The 20,523-nt window shown below is 45.1% G+C and overlaps 1 protein-coding gene across 2 annotated transcripts; it reads right to left on the bottom strand.

Annotated features, from left to right (window-relative positions):
- Window positions 1-742: 742 nt before the first annotated feature.
- LOC109882807 (serine/arginine-rich splicing factor 1B) lies at window positions 743-19,806 on the bottom strand. Of its 2 annotated transcripts, XM_020474891.2 has the most exons (5): window positions 19,161-19,273; window positions 12,836-12,983; window positions 6,334-6,530; window positions 5,000-5,172; window positions 2,608-3,474 (listed from the first exon to the last, which is right to left on the bottom strand). In XM_020474891.2, the coding sequence occupies exons 2-5, from the start codon at window positions 12,952-12,954 to the stop codon at window positions 3,289-3,291; spliced, it is 675 nt and encodes a 224-aa protein (XP_020330480.1). In that variant the 5' UTR covers window positions 12,955-12,983; window positions 19,161-19,273; the 3' UTR covers window positions 2,608-3,288. The 2 variants fall into 2 exon arrangements, with proteins under 2 accessions (XP_020330479.1, XP_020330480.1); XM_020474890.2 differs by lacking the exon at window positions 12,836-12,983 and having other exon boundaries at window positions 743-3,474; window positions 19,161-19,806.
- Between the last annotated feature and the right edge of the window lie 717 nt (window positions 19,807-20,523).

The following is a 20,523-nucleotide window of genomic DNA, read 5'->3' as shown; positions in this document are numbered from 1 at the left end:
CACGCCCCCCCGCACTGCATTGATGATCTGATTGGCTGTTCCGCCCCCCCCCGACTGCATTGACGATCTGATTGGCTGTTCCCCCCCCCCACTGCATTGACGATCTGATTGTCTATTCCGATTCCCCCCGCGTGTTGCGATCGTTTTCCCTAGCGCTACCTTCCCGCATCTTGTTTCCACCCAGAATGCACAGTGTCCCGGGTGAGAGACGGGCATGAAGGTGATTTATCCCGAACTGATACAGTTATGATCAGCTGGGAAAAAGATGGTAGAAAGACAGGCAGGTAGACAGAGGTGCCAGACAGGCCGACAGACCTTGTCAGGCAGAGGGGACGGACAGACAGACAGGCTGGCAGGGAGGCAAACAAATAAAATGTTATTTGTCACATGCACCAAATACAACAGGTGTAAACCTTACAGTGAAATACTTACTTAAGATGCATACATATTCAGAGGGACTGATACAGATTTCTAGATATGGTTTGTCTGTCTGAAGATACTTCTCTATCATTCTACAGGTCTATACTACAACACGGTGGCTACTGGATGGATGGTACAGGTCTTGTCTCTGCAGAACAAACCAGCATCGGATTCCTTAACAGACTATAAACCATAACCCCACACTAACAGTAGTGATCTATATGTCTGTTATAACTTTTAACGATGTCCTGTGATATGTTGTACATATGTGAAGTGTTGTTTGTCCTGTGTATGTTGCTGAAACAGGGAAACAGAGACACTGTTGCTACTGTAGAAGGCAGACTTTATTGAAAGAGCTGAAACATTAAAAGTGACCAACTGGAGAAACAATCCCATCATCCTCATAACTTACTGAGGAAACCTTAAAAAACATGACCCTCCCTCAATCCCCCCCACATTGATCCCTTCTCCCAGACCCTCCCTCAACCCCCTCCACATTGATCCCTTCTCCCAGACCCTCCCTCAACCCCCTCCACCACATCGATCCCTCCTCCCATACCACCCCCAACCCCCCGGCCACCTCGATCCCTCCTCCCAGACTCCTCTAGTTACCGCTCTCCTTACGCGCGCGCCTCCATCCTGAGACTCCTGGTTTTGCTCCCAGCTTTGAGCTCCTCTTTTAAACCCAAAAAACTACTGGATCCCAGACGGGTGCTGGAGGTTCCACGTGGGAAAAAAATACTAAAAACTGAATTTAGTGTGTTTTAGAGCCAATTGAGTAAGGTCTAGTTTATAGGTTCCAGTGGACTGGGGCCGGGGTCCCGATCCGGGTTTCCTTTCTCTCCATCATTAATCCTAATCCTGAATCCTGCTCTGATCCTGATGGTCTGATTGGCTCCGGGATGGGGAGACAGAGAGCCCTCCTCCAATCACAGCCCTCCTTGAGACAGATCCCAAAACCAACAGAGAGGGAAGGAGTAACAGGTTAGAATCACTCCGCCTGATACAGCAAACGCCACACTATAAACAGACTGTCAGCTATGAAAAAAGACTTAAAAAAAAAAAGCCTGATTTTAAAAACAAGTTATCTGACTCTGAACCAAGACTAGAGAAAATACAACCAACCAATCAATGATGCCATTAGACACTATTTTATAGTAAATATTTAGTATATATATATATATATATATATATTTTAAAAAAATTATACAAAACTGTCACCAGTGTGGATGAAAAGGAGGCATGCTATGCTCTGACAAGCAAGTGTATAGAAAACCAGAGGAAGGAGAGGAAATAAGGAAGGAGAGAGAGGGGTGGACCCAAGGAAGGAGAGAGAGGGGTGGACCCAAGGAAGGAGAGAGGGGGGGGGACCCAAGGAAGGAGGAGAGAGATGGGGGGGCAAGGAAGGAAGGAGATGAGAGAGGGACCCAAGGAAGGAAGGAGGGGGGGACCCAAGGAAGGAGAGGGGGGGGGGGAACCAAGGAAGGAGAAAGAGGGGGGGGCCAAGGAAGGAGAGGAGAGAGAGGGGGGGGCCAAGGAAGGAGAGGAGAGAGAGCCCAAGGAAGGAGAGGAGAGAGAGGAGGGGACCAAAGGAAGGAGAGGAGAGAGAGGAGGGGACCAAAGGAAGGAGAGGAGAGAGAGGAGGGGACCAAAGGAAGGAGAGGAGAGAGAGGAGGGGACCAAAGGAAGGAGAGGAGAGAGAGGAGGGGACCAAAGGAAGGAGAGAGAGAGGAGGGGACCAAAGGAAGGAGAGGAGAGAGAGGAGGGGACCAAAGGAAGGAGAGGAGAGAGAGGAGGGGACCAAAGGAAGGAGAGGAGAGAGAGGAGGGGACCAAAGGAAGGAGAGGAGAGAGAGGAGGGGACCAAAGGAAGGAGAGGAGAGAGAGGAGGGGACCCAAGGAAGGAGAGGAGACCCAAGGAAGGAGAGGAGGGGACCCAAGGAAGGAGAGGAGGAGACCCAAGGAAGGAGAGGAGGAGACCCAAGGAAGGAGAGGACCCAAGGAAGGAGAGGACCCAAGGAAGGAGAGGACCCAAGGAAGGAGAGGAGAGAGAGGAAGGGACCCAAGGAAGGAGAGGAGAGAGAGGAAGGGACCCAAGGAAGGAGAGGAGAGAGAGGAAGGGACCCAAGGAAGGAGAGGGAAGGGCAAAAGCTAAACTTGTGTATTGAGTTTACAGTAAAGTACAGGCTGCCGTTTTAAAACATTTATTAACAGTTATAACTGGATCATAAAAATAAACAGGTCGGAAAGCTATTTGGGTGAAAGACTGTCGTCATAGCATTGGCTGGTTATTTGACTCCTCATCCTCCTGTTAATGCTAATATAAACGGTTTCCTGTTTCCGAGCCAATTCAGACTCTGTTCCTGTATCCCAAAAGCCTATCAGAACACAAATCAAACCATCCCTCCATCAACACAAAAGAAAAAACCTCCCTCTTTCCCATTTCCACCCCATCCCTCCATACAGCATGACACCTTCCCTTCCCCCCCAGCAGCCATAACACCAAGACAAAGAGAGTGGGGAGCGGGAGAGAGAGAAGAGATAGGAGGGGGACAAGGAGATGGGAGTGCAGGACTGTAAAGAGACAGGAGGCAGATGGAGGAGGGGGGCAGATACAAAAGAGAACAGAGATCATGAATAAAACAAAAATATAATAACATCTGTGGCAAACTAGACCAAAAACAAGGGGATGAAAGAACAGAGGGAGGGGTAGAAGAACAAGAAGAGGAAGGCAAGGCAAGAGGAACAGCAGAACGGTAGAATGATGTAACGCATTAGAAGATCCACCGGAGGGCGTCTGTCTTGAGTCTCCTGGTCTGATGATCTCACATCCCTCTCCCTGGGCTGGGGTTCCTGGAGGTGTGTGTATCTAGGTGCGGGAGCGGGAGCGTGAGTGTCGTGGCGAGTAGCGTGGAGAGGCCCGGCTGCGTCGCGGCGGTGAGAAGCTGCGTGAGCGGCTGTTGCTACGCCCGTTGCTACGGCTCCGAGAGCGGGAGCGTCCGTAACTGGGGCTGCGAGGTCCATCCACCTTCACACGCACGTAGGCAGTCTCTCCCTACACACACACACACAGAGGGGAGATAAAGTTGCCCGAGACGCACATCCCAGTGTACAGTTCTAGTTTTGAAAATGTGTTTTAGGACTGATGCCCAACTGAGCTACTCAATGCATCCTCAATGAGCGCTGATGAAGATTTTATACAGTGGCTTGGAAATACAATAACATTTCACAACAAGGCAAATCATTATACTGAACAAAAATACAACCGCAACATGTAAAGTGTTGGTCCCATGTTTCATGAGCTGAAATAAAAGATCCCAGAAATGTTCCATAGGCACAAAAAGCTTCTTTCTGACAAATCTGTTTACATCCCTGTTAGTGAGCATTTCTCCTTCGCCAAGATAATCCATCCACCTGACAGGTGTGGCATATCAAGAAGCTGATTAAACTGCATGATCATTACACAGGTGCACCTTGTGCTGGGGGACAATAAAAGGCCACTGTAAAGCCCTTTCACGTCCAGCTTCTTCACCTGTGGGATCGTCAGACCAGCCACAAGGACAGCTGATGAAACTGAGGAGTATTTGGTCTGTAATAAAGCCCTTTTGTGGGTTGAAAAACTCACTGATAAACAGGGCCTGCCTCCCCAGTGGGTGGGCCTACGCCCCCCCAGCCCACGCTCCTGCCCAGTCATGTGAAATCCATAGATTAAGGCCTAATTTATTTATTTAAATTGACTGATTTCCTGATATGTACTGCAACTCAGTAAAATCGTTGAAACGGTTTCGCTTATATATTTTTGTTTAGAAAAAAGTATGAACATCTTTTGTCATAATTTCGATGTTGCCAGATTGACTTGAGATGGAGAATAACATTAGCTAGCTAGCTCAGATTTTTGGGGAAAACACTGGATTTTAGCTAGCTAATGTTAACTTTGCTAGCTATTTTTGGCTAACTTTGCTAGCTATTGACAATATTGCCATCTGCCTAAAGTAAATGTGACGACATGATAACAACGGCAAAGTAGTTTCCTACTAAATATTTGCCTACTTAGAGAATGCCAAGTTTGCAAAGCTGTCATCAAGGCAAAGGGCGGCTATTTGAAGAATCTCAAATACATAAAATATATTTAGTTTTAACACTTTTTTTGGTTGCTACATGATTCCATGTGTTATTTCATAGTTCTGATGTCTTCACTATTATTCTACAATAATAGAAAATAGTCAAAATAAAATAAAAACCCTGGAATGAGTAGGTGTGTCCAAACTTCTGACATGTACAGTATGTCACGGCAGGTGTAAATATATGTCATGACAGTGTTATGATCATATTATAAACAGGTTATGACAAGCTGTTAACCGTTATGACATTTGACATGGTTATAACTGTGTTATGATGCTGGGTGTCAAGTAAAGTGTTACCCAAATGTAATATAGGTTTGTGTTTCATGCAGTCAATTTACAGACTACAAATGATTTGTAATTTGTTGATGATCCCTGACTTAGAGAACAGGATGCCTTCTGGGACTGCATGATGCCTTCTGGATTCCAGACCAACCCGACCTCTAACCCTTGACCTACCTCGTGGGAGCGGAACTTGGTGTTGTCCAGCTTGCGGACAGCGTAGGTCATGTCCTCCTTGCGTACGAACTCCACCACGCCGGTACCGTCCCGGAACACGTCAGCATAACATACATCACCTGCCTCGCGCATGTGGTCCTTTAGGTCCTGCCAGCTACCACTAGAGGGGAGACCTGGAGAGGGATGAGGTGGTGGTAGAGGGGCAACACAGTAAAGACAGGAGGAGACCTGGAGAGGAGGACAGCAGCACAGTAAAGACAGGAGGAGACCTGGAGAGGAGGGAGGACAGCACAGTAAAGACAGGAGGAGTCCTGGAGAGGAGGGAGGACAGCACAGTAAAGACAGGAGGAGTCCTGGAGAGGAGGACAGCAGCACAGTAAAGACAGGAGGAGTCCTGGAGAGGAGGACAGCAGCACAGTAAAGACAGGAGGAGACCTGGAGAGGAGGGAGGACAGCACAGTAAAGACAGGAGGAGTCCTGGAGAGGAGGACAGCAGCACAGTAAAGACAGGAGGAGACCTGGAGAGGAGGACAGCAGCACAGTAAAGACAGGAGGAGACCTGGAGAGGAGGACAGCAGCACAGTAAAGACAGGAGGAGACCTGGAGAGGAGGACAGCAGCACAGTAAAGACAGGAGGAGACCTGGAGAGGAGGACAGCAGCACAGTAAAGACAGGAGGAGTCCTGGAGAGGAGGGAGGACAGCACAGTAAAGACAGGAGGAGACCTGGAGAGGAGGACAGCAGCACAGTAAAGACAGGAGGAGACCTGGAGAGGAGGACAGCAGCACAGTAAAGACAGGAGGAGTCCTGGAGAGGAGGACAGCAGCACAGTAAAGACAGGAGGAGTCCTGGAGAGGAGGGAGGACAGCACAGTAAAGACAGGAGGAGACCTGGAGAGGAGGACAGCAGCACAGTAAAGACAGGAGGAGACCTGGAGAGGAGGACAGCAGCACAGTAAAGACAGGAGGAGTCCTGGAGAGGAGGACAGCAGCACAGTAAAGACAGGAGGAGTCCTGGAGAGGAGGACAGCAGCACAGTAAAGACAGGAGGAGTCCTGGAGAGGAGGACAACAGCACAGTAAAGACAGGAGGAGTCCTGGAGAGGACAGCAGCACAGTAAAGACAGGAGGAGTCCTGGAGAGGAGGGAGGACAGCACAGTAAAGACAGGAGGAGTCCTGGAGAGGAGGGAGGACAGCACAGTAAAGACAGGAGGAGTCCTGGAGAGGAGGGAGGACAGCACAGTAAAGATGGGGTCCTGCCAGCTACCGCTAGGGGAGAGACCACCATGCAGAAAGTCGAACCAGACACAAACACAGAGCTAAGCCACACACTGACCGGAGACGATGACCCGGTACTCAGAGCGTCGTGATGGAGGTCCATATCTTCCTCTGGGTCCTCCACCGTCACCACCGCCCCTTCCACCGCCCATCCCCCCTCTCCCCCCACCACGACCACTACGGGGGAACTCCACCCGGAGACGGTAACCATCGTAGTCATAACCATCACGACCGTGCACCGCATCATCAGCATCCCTGGGACACACACAAATAGATAGACACAGACACAGTTAGGTTGAGATTGTTCCACAGTTAGCTACTTAACCTCTGCCTGCACCGTAAGCTCCTCTGAACAGGACATTCCACAGGTGTTGAATATAGCCTTGGCTGAGCAGCAGTGTTCTTCTGCTTTACTCTGTTGACCGGACCAGTAGGTGACCAGTTTATCACCCGTCTCTCTGTGGACCGGACCAGTAGGTGGTGGGCCAATGCCCAAAAACGTGAAGTTGATCGAGCCCCGTCGAGGGAGGAGCAGATTTTTTGTACATGACAGTAAAACATTCTTATGATGACTATAACATTTGTTGGCACCTTCAATCTCTGCCAGTGAATTCAACTGTTGAAACATGTTTTGGTATGATTATGAGTCTCATTTCAAGTAACTAGCTGCAGGCTTAAAGAAACATCATATGCTTTGCATGGAAACCCAAATAAAAGCATGTACAGAGCATTCGGAAAGTATTCAGACCTGTTCCCCTTTTCCACATTGTTACGTTACAGCCTTATTCTAAAATTGATAAAATAAAACATTTTCCTCATCATACTACACACCATCTGTAGCACACGCTCCAGCAGGTATATCTCTCTAGTCACCCCCAAAACCAATTCTTTCTTTGGCCGCCTCTCCTTCCAGTTCTCTGCTGCCAATGACTGGAACGAACTACAAAAATCTCTGAAACTGGAAACACTTATCTCCCTCACTAGCTTTAAGCACCAACTGTCAGAGCAGCTCACAGATTACTGCACCTGTACATAGCCCACCTATAATTTAGCCCAAACAACTACCTCTTTCCCAACTGTATTTAATTTTAATTTATTTTGCTCCTTTGCACCCCATTATTTTTATTTCTACTTTGCACATTCTTCCATTGCAAAACTACCATTCCAGTATTTTACTTGCTATATTGTATTTACTTTGCCATCATGGCCTTTTTTGCCTTTACCTCCCTTCTCACCTCATTTGCTCACATTGTATATAGACTTGTTTATACTGCATTATTGTCTGTATGTTTGTTTTTACTTCATGTGTAACTCTGTGTCGTTTTATCTGTCGAACTGCTTTGCTTTATCTTGGCCAGGTCGCAATTGTAAATGAGAACTTGTTCTCAACTTGCCTACCTGGTTAAATAAAGGTAAATAAATAAAATACACCCCATAATGACATCACCACACCCCATAATGACATCACCATACCTCATAATGACATCACCACACCCCATAATGACATCACCACACCCCATAATGACATCACCACACCCCATAATGACATCACCATACCCCATAATGACATCACCACACCCCATAATGACATCACCACACCCCATAATGACATCACCATACCCCATAATGACATCACCACACCCCATAATGACATCAACATACCTCATAATGACATCACCACACCCCACAATGACATCACCACACCCCACAATGACATCACCACACCCCACAATGACATCACCATACCCCACAATGACATCACCACACCCCATAATGACATCACCACACTCCATAATGACATCACCACACTCCATAATGACATCAACATACCCCATAATGACATCACCACACCCCATAATGACATCACCACACTCCATAATGACATCACCACACTCCATAATGACATCACCATACCCCACAATGACATCACCACACTCCATAATGACATCAACATACCCCATAAACAGGTTTTTTAGAAATGTTTGCAAACTAATAAAACCTGCAAAACAGAAACACCTTATTTAGATAAGTATTCAGACCCTTTTCTATGAGACTTGAAATTGAGCTCAGGTGCATCCTGTTTCCATTGGTCATCCTTGAGATGCAACTTGGAGTCCACCTGTGGTAAATTCAATTGACATGATTTGGAATAGCACACAACCGTCTATAAAAGGGCCCACAGTTGCCAGTTTAAATTTGCAAAAATCTAATAACCTGTTTTCACTTTGTCATTATGGGGTAGTGTGTGAAGATTTCACTTTGTCATTATGGGGTAGTGTGTGAAGATTTCACTTTGTCATTATGGGGTAGTGTGTGAAGATTTCACTTTGTCATTATGGGGTAGTGTGTGAAGATTTCACTTTGTCATTATGGGGTAGTGTGTGAAGATTTCACTTTGTCATTATGGGGTAGTGTGTGAAGATTTCACTTTGTCATTATGGGGTAGTGTGTGAAGATTGATGACAATGTTTTATTTGAGCAATTTTAGAATAAGGCTATAACGCAACAAAATGTGGTAAAGGAGAAATCTGGACCCCTACAAATCAGACGGGCTAGACAGTCTGGACCCTCTCTTTCTAAAATTATCTGCCGAAATTGTTGCAAGCCCTATTACTAGCCTGTTCAACCTCTCTTTCGTATCGTCTGAGATTCCCAAAGATTGGAAAGCTGCCGCAGTCATCCCCCTCTTCGAATGGGGAGACACTCCAGACCCAAACTGCTACAGACCTATATCTATCGTACCCTGCATCTCTAAGGTCTTCGAAAGCCAAGTTAACAAACAGATTACTGACCATTTTGAATCACATAGTATCTTCTCCGCTATGCAATCTGGTTTCCGAGCTGGTCATGGGTGCACCTCAGCGACGCTCAAGGTCCTTAACGATATCATAACCGAATACTGTGCAGCCGTATTCATCAACCTGGCCAAGGCTTTCGACTTAGTCAAATCACCACATTCTTATTGGCAGACTCGACAGCCTTGGTTTCTCAAATGATTGCCTCGCCTGGTTCACCAACTACTTCTCTGATAGAGCTGTGTGTCAAATCGGAGGGCCTGTTGTCCGGACCTCTGGCAGTCTCTATGGGGGTGCCACAGGGTTAAATTCTCGGGCCGACTCTCTTCTCTGTATATATCAATGATGTTGCTCTTGCTGCTGGTGATTCTCTGATCCACCTCTACGCAGACTACACCATTCTGTATACTTCTGGCCCCTCCTTGGACACTGTGTTAACTAACCAGACGAGCTTCAATGTCATACAACACTCCTTCCGTGGCCCTCCAACTGCTCTTAAAAGCAAATAAAACTAAATGCATGGTATTCAACCGATCATTTCCCGCACCTGCCCGCCCATCCAGCATCACTACTCTGGACGGCTCTGACTTAGAATACGTGGATAACTACAAATACCTAGGTGTCTGGCTAGACTGTAAACTCTCCTTCCAGACTCACATTAAGCATCTCCAATCCAAAATTAAATCTAGAATCGGCTTCCTATTTCGCAACAAAGCTTCCTTCACTCATGCTGCCAAACATACCCTCGTAAAACTGTCTATTCTACCGATCCTTGACTTCGGCGATGTCATCTATAAAGTAGCCTCCAACACTCTACTAGGCAAACTGGATGAAGTCTATCACAGTGCCAATCGTTTTGCCACTAAAGCCCCAAACACTACTCACCACTGCGACCTATACTCTCTCGTTGGCTGGCCCTCGCTTCATACTCGTCGCCAAACCCACGGGCTACAGGTTATCTACAAGTCTCTGCTAGGTAAAGCTCCGCCTTATTTCAGCTCACTGGTCACCATAGCAGCACGCAGTCCAGCAGGTATATCTCACTGGTCACCCCCAAAGCCAATTCCTCCTTTGATCGCCTTTCCTTCCAGTTCTCTGCTGCCACTGACTGGAACGAACTGCAAAAAAGAAATCACTGAAGCTGGAGATTCCCATCTCCCTCACTAACTTTAAGAACCAGCTGTCAGAGCAGCTCAGATCACTGCACTTGTTCATAGCCTATCTACCTCACCCCCATACTGTATTTATTTATTTTGCTCCTTTGCTCCCCAGTAGCTCTACTTGCACATCCATCTTCTGCACATCTACCATTCCAGTGTTTAATTGCAATATTGTAATTACTTCTCCACCATGGCCTATTTATTGCCTTAACTCCCTTATTTGAGCTAATTTGCACTCTTTTTTTCTATTGTATTATTGACTGTATGTTTTGTTTATTCCATGTGTAACTCTGTTGTTGTTTGTATCGAACTGCTATGCTTTATCTTGGCCAGATCGCAGTTACAAATGAGAACTTGTTCTCAACTAGCTAACCTGGTTAAATAAAGGTGTTCTCAACTAGCTAACCTGGTTAAATAAAGGTGTTCAACTAGCTAACCTGGTTAAATAAAGGTGGGAAAAAAAGAAAAAGAGAAGTGGTCTGAAAAATACAGTGCATTTGGAAAGTTAAGTGGTTTAAATATGAACTTTCCTACTAACCTTCGAAAGTTGACAGTACCAAAATCTTGCCAATCCATTCATTACTAGGTTCCATACTTACAAGGTTTATTCCACTGACTTAGACATGTTTTCCATACTGTACATTTCATGCACACACAGTACCAGTCAAAAGCAAGGACACACCAACTCCACACCTGTTAAACAAATCAAAATATATTTTATATTTCAGAGAAAAAGTCTGCTGCTCAAAATCAAATCAAATCAAGGATGTTGCCAGGATGAGGCCAACAACGCTGCCCGGGAAACCATCTGTTGGTTGCCAACAACGCTGCCCGGGAGACCATCCGTTGGGGGCCAACAACGCTGCCCGGGAGACCATCCGTTGGGGGCCAACAACGCTGCCCGGGAGACCATCCGTTTTCGGGACACCTTCACCTCCTACTTCTCCAAGGAGGGTGCTGTTCCCTGGAAACAACTTGTGCCATAGACAACACTATGTACAACGAAAGGCTCTTTAAACTAACATTGATTCTGTAACCATTACCCTCAGCAAACATTCTATGGGTGTGGAACCTGACGGCTGCTTTTTTGACAATGGTCACGCTTTTCATGGATGGGAGTACGTTTTTTAAAATTTTTTTAAAAGCTTGTCCTCATCCAGACGGGCCTGGGTGGGTGGTGGTGACGGTGGACCATCTGATGCCTTACTTGCTACTACAAGCTCTTCTCAAAAAGAGTCATTGGTTTCTTTACAGAGGCTTGTGGCTAAGCACTGGGAGGGAGCACTGAGTTGCTTGTGGTTGACCACTTCCATCACTATTGTCTCTCTGATGCTGAGGCTTCTCCTCCGTCTCTCCCGCATTTTCTCTTTGCCACTCCTCCTCCTTTTCCTCCTGCAGCTGCTACTTCTCTTCCTGCCGTTCCTACTGCTGCTACTTCTCCTCCTCCTCCTCCTCCTCTTCCTGCCACTGCTGCTCCTCCTCTCCCTGTCCTTCACCTGGAGCTCCATGGCTGTCAGTTGCTCCCCTTACCCCTTCAGTCATGATGGAAGTGGTGTGGCGGGACTCAGGAAAGGAGTTGAGGAAACTCATGACAGCCATGAAGCGCCATGACCGGTGTTGCACAGCTCCTGCCCCACTCCTCAACTCGTTTCTTTCCTTGACAAAAGTGTCTCTCTGAGGTTCTTCCACTTTCTCCTGCAAAATTCCTCTAATGAAAACTGGTGAAAAACACTATTCATTAAATGTCACTATAACATTATCAAATTTTATTTGCTGTATATTTTACCAGGTGTATTATATGATCTAAATTAATCTTATTATGGTAATAGATTGATCATATGTTCTCACAGAAGAATGAAATGTAAATGCAAGGTGATATCTGAAACTCATTAATGGCATGTAACACAGAGAATAGACTACATGATCAGTGAATATATTATATAGACTACAATGTGGGGAACTCATGCTTGGTAACAACTACATGTAGTTATATATACGACTTGCATCCATGGCACCATAAAATTACATTATATTCTACTCAATCCATAGGCTTCATTGACGCCATTCAGAGTGTCTTGAAGTCAATAAAATCAGCTATGCTAGCTGAAGTTTATAGCTAGTTAGCTTGCCAGCCATCTAGCTAGACAGCTAGCTAATATTGACATTATATTTAATATTGACAAACATTATGATATTTTATGAAACCCACCAGGGACACCAATGACTTCTGCCACATTCCTCCACACTGCATTCCGTTTGTGTCTCTACAGATAAAAAGGGTGCCACCAGAGTTCTGGGAACCCCATCACAGCAATAATCCATTTCTCTTGTTAAAGCTAGCGATGGACACACATTGAAATAACGTAATGTTGATTGATGAAACTAAACTTTATATTTTTAACAGAACGGAATACATTCTAGCAGGACCCCTACGCCAACCACTGTGGTTGGTTATCGCCCAGCGTCAAAGCTACCAAGCTTAAAATAGCGATTTGTCAATTTACTTAATGACCAAAAAACATGCATAATCATTTGTCTCTACATTAACATATTCCTCTCAACTGTACATTTTTTGCATGATCGGTATGACGTTATAATTACTTACATTTGCTTCCATCCCAGTATTGTTGCCGGACATCTTTGCTGAATAAAGTCTCGAGCCTTGGATCCAATCAGTGGCGTAGCTTCAGCAGGTGCTCCCACACCAGGGCTCGCGACGTACATGGGCCCGGATCTGTGGAGCCGCTGGTCCCCTATGTAATTTGAATACGCCCCACCATGCCCAAGTATTAATTGTTGACGCGGGTCAATCACGTCTACGATTTGACCCGAAAGTATTTATTTAACCTAGGCTATATGATAAATGATCCCACTGATGGTTTCACCAACAAAATGTTTTTTCTGTCACTACATAAGTCAGCATGATATTTTAGTGTATTGATGACAATAAATCAAATTAATTTGCTAAATAAATCATAATATTCAATAGTTTCAATACCATGATAAGATAATGAAATGCATTCTGGAATTCATTGTGCAAATACTCTCCAAAGTGTTATTGTTTCTGTCATCGTTTTAAGCAACAATTGAGCTAGCTATCAAGAGACAACGGCCGGGGAAAATAAATAGTGAGAGAAAGTCGAGAATAGAAAATTACTGATGTAAAAATCTGCAATGTATCAACATAAAAGTGGCATCCAAAAGAGGAAGGCCAAAAATGAGAAAGCAAAAGTGGTATCAATATTAGTGAAATTAGATTCCTTTTTCAAACACAGTTCAAGTGCAGCCATTGCTAAAACAAGAAATGTAGCAGGACCAGAAGAGGATGTAGGTTAATCAGCACAAGCAATGTAGCGGGACCAGAAGAGGATGTAGGTTTACCAGCACAAGCAATGTAGCTGGACCAGAAGAGGATGTAGGTTTATCAGCCCAAGCAATGTAGCGGGACCAGAAGAGGATGTAGGTTTATCAGCCCAAGCAATGTAGCGGGACCAGAAGAGGATGTAGGTTTATCAGCCAAAGCAATGTAGCGTGACCAGAAGAGGATGTAAGTTAATCAGCACAAGTAATGTAGCGGGACCAGAAGAGGATGTAGATTTATCAGCACAAGCAATGTAGCAGGACCAGAAGAGGATGTAGGTTTATCATCGCCAGCAGCAGCTTTTAGCGGGTCAAGTGAGCCAAGGCCAAGCTGTTCCATCGTGCCAGAAGAAGCAACTTTGACAGAGGAGGATACAGGTTGTCAGGTATCGGCGGATACGACCCTGAGCACAAGTCAGGCCAGACATCCCCGGGCCGGGTGGGGAGGAAGAGGAGCAGGGAGAGGCTCGTGGAGGCTGATGAAACAGGTGGAAGTGGGACCGACGGCCTTTTTACCTATCCAACTGACAGGGGGCATTAGGCAACAAATGTGGATGCAGAAGTTAAAAGGCACGTTATTGCATTAGGCTCGTGTAAGCCTACTGGCCCATTCCCATGACGAAAGACTGGAATCTAATTACCACGTACATGGCTGTTATTCAGACAAGCTTGATTGCGCGTATTGTGATCCTTACTGGCTGTTTGGAGATCGGAGTGATCCTTTCTTCTCTGATGAGTGGGTGAATGGGGTGAGAGATTGGCGCCATCTAATATCCAAAATAGCATGTCATGAGACATCCCAGATTCACATGGGTGCCTGTTTGGTATATGAGCAATGGAAGCTCAATGTCACTATTGACTCAGAAATGGAGAGGCGTGCATAATGCAGAAAATACCTGGCAACAGGTGTTGGAGCGCATAGTTAATGCAACTTTCACACTTGCATCATGTAATTTGGTGTTCAGAGAGCACTGTGAAAAGCTGGGGCAGGTCAACAGTGAGAATATTGTCAGTATAATTGAACTGCTGTCATTTTACGACCCAGTTCTGAAAGAACTTTTAGAACGACCCGCAGGATCCGTTAGTCCTCAAATCCAAAATGAGCTGATTTATATCTTAGCCGAGCGAGTGAAGTGTGACATTCAGGGAGATGCAGGAAGCCCCATTTTGTTCTATTATTATGGACTCCAGACGTATCCAAAGTAGACCAGTTCAGCCGAGTTTATCGCTATGTGAGAGTGATAAGGGATGCAAATAATGTCGCCACAGATCTGACCATCACAGAGTCGTTTCGGGGATTTCTGGAGACTGCTGGCACATCAACAGCTGAGCTTCAACATAAAATCCTGGGCAGCAGAGGATAGCTGGATATGTCTAAATGTCCTGGGCAGCATAGAGGATAGCTGGATATTTCTAAATGTCCTGGGCAGCATAGAGGATAGCTGGATATGTCTAAATGTCCTGGGCAGCATAGAGGATAACTGGATATTTCTAAATGTCCTGGGCAGCATAGAGGATAACAGGCTGGATATTTCTAAATGACCTGGGCAGGGGTATGATAGAGTGGCTAACATGAGCGGGGTCTAGTCGGGTGTGCAGGTCAGAATGTGTGAAAAAAGAGCCGCTTGCTGTTTATGTGTTTATGTGCATTGCGCAGCGCACAATCTTAACCTGGCAAAGACCCTTGACGACAAATGGGGAGCTCAGAAAGAATTTGAAGAGACTTTGAGAAGGAGAGGCATAATTTTGATGAGATATGGGAGGACGGGTCGACTGTTTAATAGTCAACGTCTTTAATGCAAACCATGACATCATTATCCACCAGCTGAGTCTGTTTGACTCCATCCATCCCACTACCCTGGCCAACGCAGATGATGATGATGCGCTCTACGAGACCGCCAGCCGGCTGGCTGAACATTACAGCAAAGATACAGTGGTTTACGAATGTATTCACCCCCCTTGGCATTTTTCCTATATTGTTGCCTTACAACCTGGAATTAAAATAGATTTTTGGAGGGTTTGTATCATTTGATTTACACAACATGCCTAGCACTTTGAAGATGCAAAAATATATTTTTTTATTGTGAAACAGACAAGAAATAAGACAAAAAAACAGAACTTGAGCATGCATAACTTTTCACCCCCTTAAAGTCAATACTTGGTAGAGCCAACTTTTGCAGAAATTACAGCTGCAAGTCTCTTGGGGTATGTCTCTATAAGCTTGGCACATCTTACCACTGGAATTTTTGCCCATTCTTCAAGGCAAAACTGCTCCAGCTCCTTCAAGTTGGATGGGTTCCGCTTGTGTACAGCAATCTTTAAGTCATACCACAGATTCTCAATTGGATTGAGACATGACTAGGCCATTCCAAGACATAAATGTTTCCCTTAAACCACTCAAGTGTTAATTTAGCAGTACCCTTAGGGTCCTTATCCTGCTGGATGGTGAACCTCCACCCCAGTCTCAAATCTCTGAAAGACAAACAGGTTTCCTTCAAGAATTTCCCTGTATTTAGCACCATCCATCATTCCTTCAATTCTGACCAGTTTCCCAGTCCCTGCTGGTGAAAAATACCCTCACACCATGCTGCTGCCACCACGCTTCACTGTGGGGATGGTGTTCTCGTGTGATGAGAGGTGTTGGGTTTGCATCAGACATAGCATTTTCCTTGATGTCCAAAAAGCTCAATTTTAGTCTCATCTGACCAAAGTACCTTCTTCCATATCTTTGGGGAGTCTCCCATATGCCTTTTGGCAAACACCAAATGTGTTTGCTTATTTTTTTCTTGCCACTCTTCTGTAAAGCCCAGGACTGTGGAGTGTACGGCTTAAAGTGGTCCTATGGACAGATACTCCAATCTAAACTGTGGAGCTTTGCAGCTCCTTCCGGGTTATCTTTGGTCTCTTTGTTGCCTCTCTGATTAATGCCCTCCTTGCCAGGTCTGTGAGTTTTGGTGGGCGGCCCTCTCTTGACAGGTTTGTTGTGGTGCCATATTCTTTCCATTTTTTAACGATGGATTTATGATGCTCGTGAGATGTTCAACGTTCCTGATATTTTTTATAGCCCAACCTTGATCTACAATTCTCCACAACTTTGCCCCTGACGTGTTTGGGGAGCTACTTTGTCTTCATAGTGCCGCCGCTTGCTTCGTGGTGTTGCAGACTCTGGGGCCTTTCAGAACAGGTGTATATATACTGAGATTATGTGACAGATCATGTGACACTTAGATTGCACACAGGTGGACTTTATTTAACTAATTATGTGACTTCTGAGGGTAATTGGTTACACCAGATCTTATTTAGGGGGCTTCATAGAAAAGGGGGTGAATACATATGCACGCACCACTTTTCCAGTTATAATTTTTTTAAACAAGTAATTTTTTTCTTTTCCCTTGACCAATTTGGACTATTTTGTGTATGTCCATTACATGAAATCCAAATAAAAACCCATTTAAATTAAAGATTGTAATGCAACAAAATAGGAAAAACAACAAGGGGGCTGAATACCAATGACTGGAACGAATTGCAAAAATCTCTGAAGCTGGAGTCTTATATCTCCCTCTCTAACCTTAAGCATCAGCTGTCTGAACAGCTTACCGATCACTGTACCTGTACACAGACAATCTATAAATAGCACACCCAACTACCTCATCCCCATATTATTACTTACCCTCTTACACCTCAGTATTCCTACTTGCACATCATCATCTGCACATCTATCACTCCAGTATTAATGATAAATTGTAATTATTTTGCCTCTATGGCCTATTTATTGCCTTACCTCCCTACTCTTCTACATTTGCACACACTGAACACAGATTTGTTATATTTTTCTTTTCTATTGTGTTATTGACTGTACATTTGCTTATGTGCAACTCTGTGTTCTTGTCGCACTGCTTTGCTTTATCTTGGCCAGGTCGCAGTTGTAAATGAGAACTCGTTCTCAACTGGCCTACCTGGTTAAATGAAGAAAGACTTTTTTAAATACTTTTGCAAGGCACTGTATATCAGCAAGCTTCCCTGGCAAATTACTCTATTTCAGGGCCTGTTTTAAGAAGGAAATAGCAAAGCACACTACAGTGAAAGACCTGGCCAAGATGCTCATTGTGGATTACAATTCAGTCACTGCTACATTTGGGGAAGTGGTTACAGCGATGCTCCTTTTCATGACTGCCTGTAATGGGAGCCAGTGCCGAGCACTCCTTTCCCAAACTGAAGATAATTAAATCATACCTGAGGAGCAGCATGGGACAGGAGAGACTGAGTGGTTTGGCCATTCTGTCCATTGAAAACATCAGGACCATGGAGAGCGGAAGGCCCGTTGAATACCAATCAAATGAGTGATTAAGCTTTTATTTTTACAGGACATGCTACCCAGACAGCCTATATGAATCAAGCTTTATTGAGATGAATTTACATTTCTTGTCAATCTACGACTATGCTGGATGTGTCTTTGGAAACCATGTTCTGGTGCAGGGCTGCTGAGCCATTTCATTGTCATCATAGCCAATACATTTAACTAGGCTTTAAGAATAATACTAAGCACATACACATCATATACTGTTTAAAGGCATGCTGCCATCTAAGCAATCTGTTTGAATGCTCCACTTCATTGATTTGCTGGTGTTTTTGCTACAGGCCCTCTGCGGGAGGTACGTTGTTTGAAATACCGGTATGTCAGTTTTGCCTCCCATAACATCAGGGAACATGTACTGGGTCATTAGCTGGGTTTCTGTCAAGAGATTGATCTTTATATTTATGTTTTATAATATAGGCTATTGCCTATCATTTGCAGATAAAATAGGGTGGTTTTTTACCGCTTTGTGCTTTCCGTGTTGTTGATGGATTTACATGGGTTAATGTCTGACCTCCGTCCATGTGCTGCACAGCCTTACCAACAAAATTATTTTAATTTTATGGGAAATATGGGTGGTGATAGGGGCCCGTCATGATAAAGCTACACTACTGGGTCCCATGCTGCCAAATTCGTCATGGGAACCACTCAATGTGATTGGTCATCGCCCAGCGGTATCTGCTGTCGATTTGAATAAAGGGTTAAAGTTTAACTTGTTTCACCGCCTCCCAAAGGTCCACGGCCCCTCTGCTATTGAACATTAATCGGATGGTTCCCCGCGCATTGCCAGTTAACCTCAGTCTCTAACACAACACGAGGTAGCTATATTGCTAAAGCACCAAAATCTTTCTGGGGCTGTTCTAGTTTCGTCCCGTAACATGGGATTCTACTGGGACATTTGGCCGATACCAGCAGACTAAACTCAACGATTTACCATCATAAATCATTGAGTTTAATCGGATATAGTAGTGTGATCATTTTCTGTCGGCCCAGTGTCCCAACAGACCGTATGTTTATTGCATGGGCTGATACAGAACCCCTTGTTGTGGGAGGAAGCTAACTAGGGCCGTTTACTTTGACATATTAAGTCATTTAGCGACCCACATAATGAACTAACCTTCCCGGTTACTGGCCCAACACTGTTAACGGCTAGGCAACCTTGCCGCCGAGCTGTTAGTTGTAAAAGCGGCTAACGTTAGCATCGTTAACTAGCTACCTGGGGTCCTCGAATTCCACGAAAGCGAACGGCGGTCCTCCTCTCCGGTTCTTCAAGTCGATATCCCGGATCGCTCCGTACTTGTAGAACACGTCCTCCACGTCTTTAGTGCGAATATCAGGCGGCAGGTTACCCACGTAGATCCGACAGTCGTTGTTTCCCGCTGGGCCACGAACCACGCTCCCGCCGCCCGACATATTATCCCCCGACATCCGAAGATTACTACTTACCTAGCTAGCTAACTGAAGAAAAGCCGTGTAACTGTATATAAGAAATGGCTGTATAAATATCAAGCTATCTATTATCTAAATCAATCGTGAACGGCGCACACAGAGTTAGCAAGCTAATTTAGAAATATTCCCGCAACTCTCGCTGATTCTCAAAATGGCGCCGAGATCTCGCGTGTCTTTGGAACATGCGCGGACTGATAAGACTCCTTTCTGTGTTTGCAAACATTGTCGCAGGAGGGCGATGCGCCCAAGTTGGCTGCTTCTTCTTTGGAGTTTATGGTTGGACTGCACACAAAACGGTCTATTGTCGCAATCAACTGGACGGTTTGAAACCCTGTTTTTTTTTTATCCATACGTAAATGATACTAACTTCATCCGCCCTAATAAAATGGTACATTGCCAAAACAAACAAAACTCCCTCAAAATGGCGCCGAGATCTCGCGTGTCTTTGGAACCTGCGCGGACTGATAAGACTCCTTTCTGTGTTTGCAAACATTGTCGCAGGAGGGCGATGCGCCCAAGTTGGCTGCTTCTTCTTTGGAGTTTATGGCTGGACTGCACACATAACGGTCTATTGTCGCAATCAACTGGACGGTTTGAAACCCTGTTTTTTTTTTTTAATCCATACGTAAGTGATACTAACTTCATCCGCCCTAATAAAATGGTACATTGCCAAAACAAACAAAACTCCCACAGGCTCTAGGACCTGAGAGGATGGGACTGATTTTGCCAATATTCCATGTAACTCCTTTGCTGTGAAATCTTTCAGCGCACGGAACCGCTCAGCAGCAATCACTAGGATTTCTATCTTCCTGGACCTTCTGTCCACCTTGGCAGTGTCATTAATTACCACAGTTATAATTGCCACAACGTCCACAAGGTCAGGATCCTGCAGTGTAGGCTTATCAACTACCTCGGACTCGACTCCTCTGGTGCACCATTCAAATCCTCAACCCTTTTCACAGCTGCTGCATATGAAATGCTCTGTACAACCCTTACTTTGGCCACCTCATTCTCTTTTGGAGGAAATTGGTGGCAGAACAAGGGGGAATTCTCTATTTGCATGTTGCTTATGAGTGCATTTTACATATTTTATATTAAGTCCTGCTTAATATGTTTGTCATCACAAATCA

Source organism: Oncorhynchus kisutch, linkage group LG28 (assembly GCF_002021735.2).
Source record: "Oncorhynchus kisutch isolate 150728-3 linkage group LG28, Okis_V2, whole genome shotgun sequence".
NCBI lineage: Eukaryota > Metazoa > Chordata > Actinopteri > Salmoniformes > Salmonidae > Oncorhynchus > Oncorhynchus kisutch.
The sequence above is the reverse complement of the archived record's forward strand: the minus strand, read 5'-3'. Positions and strand labels throughout refer to the sequence as shown.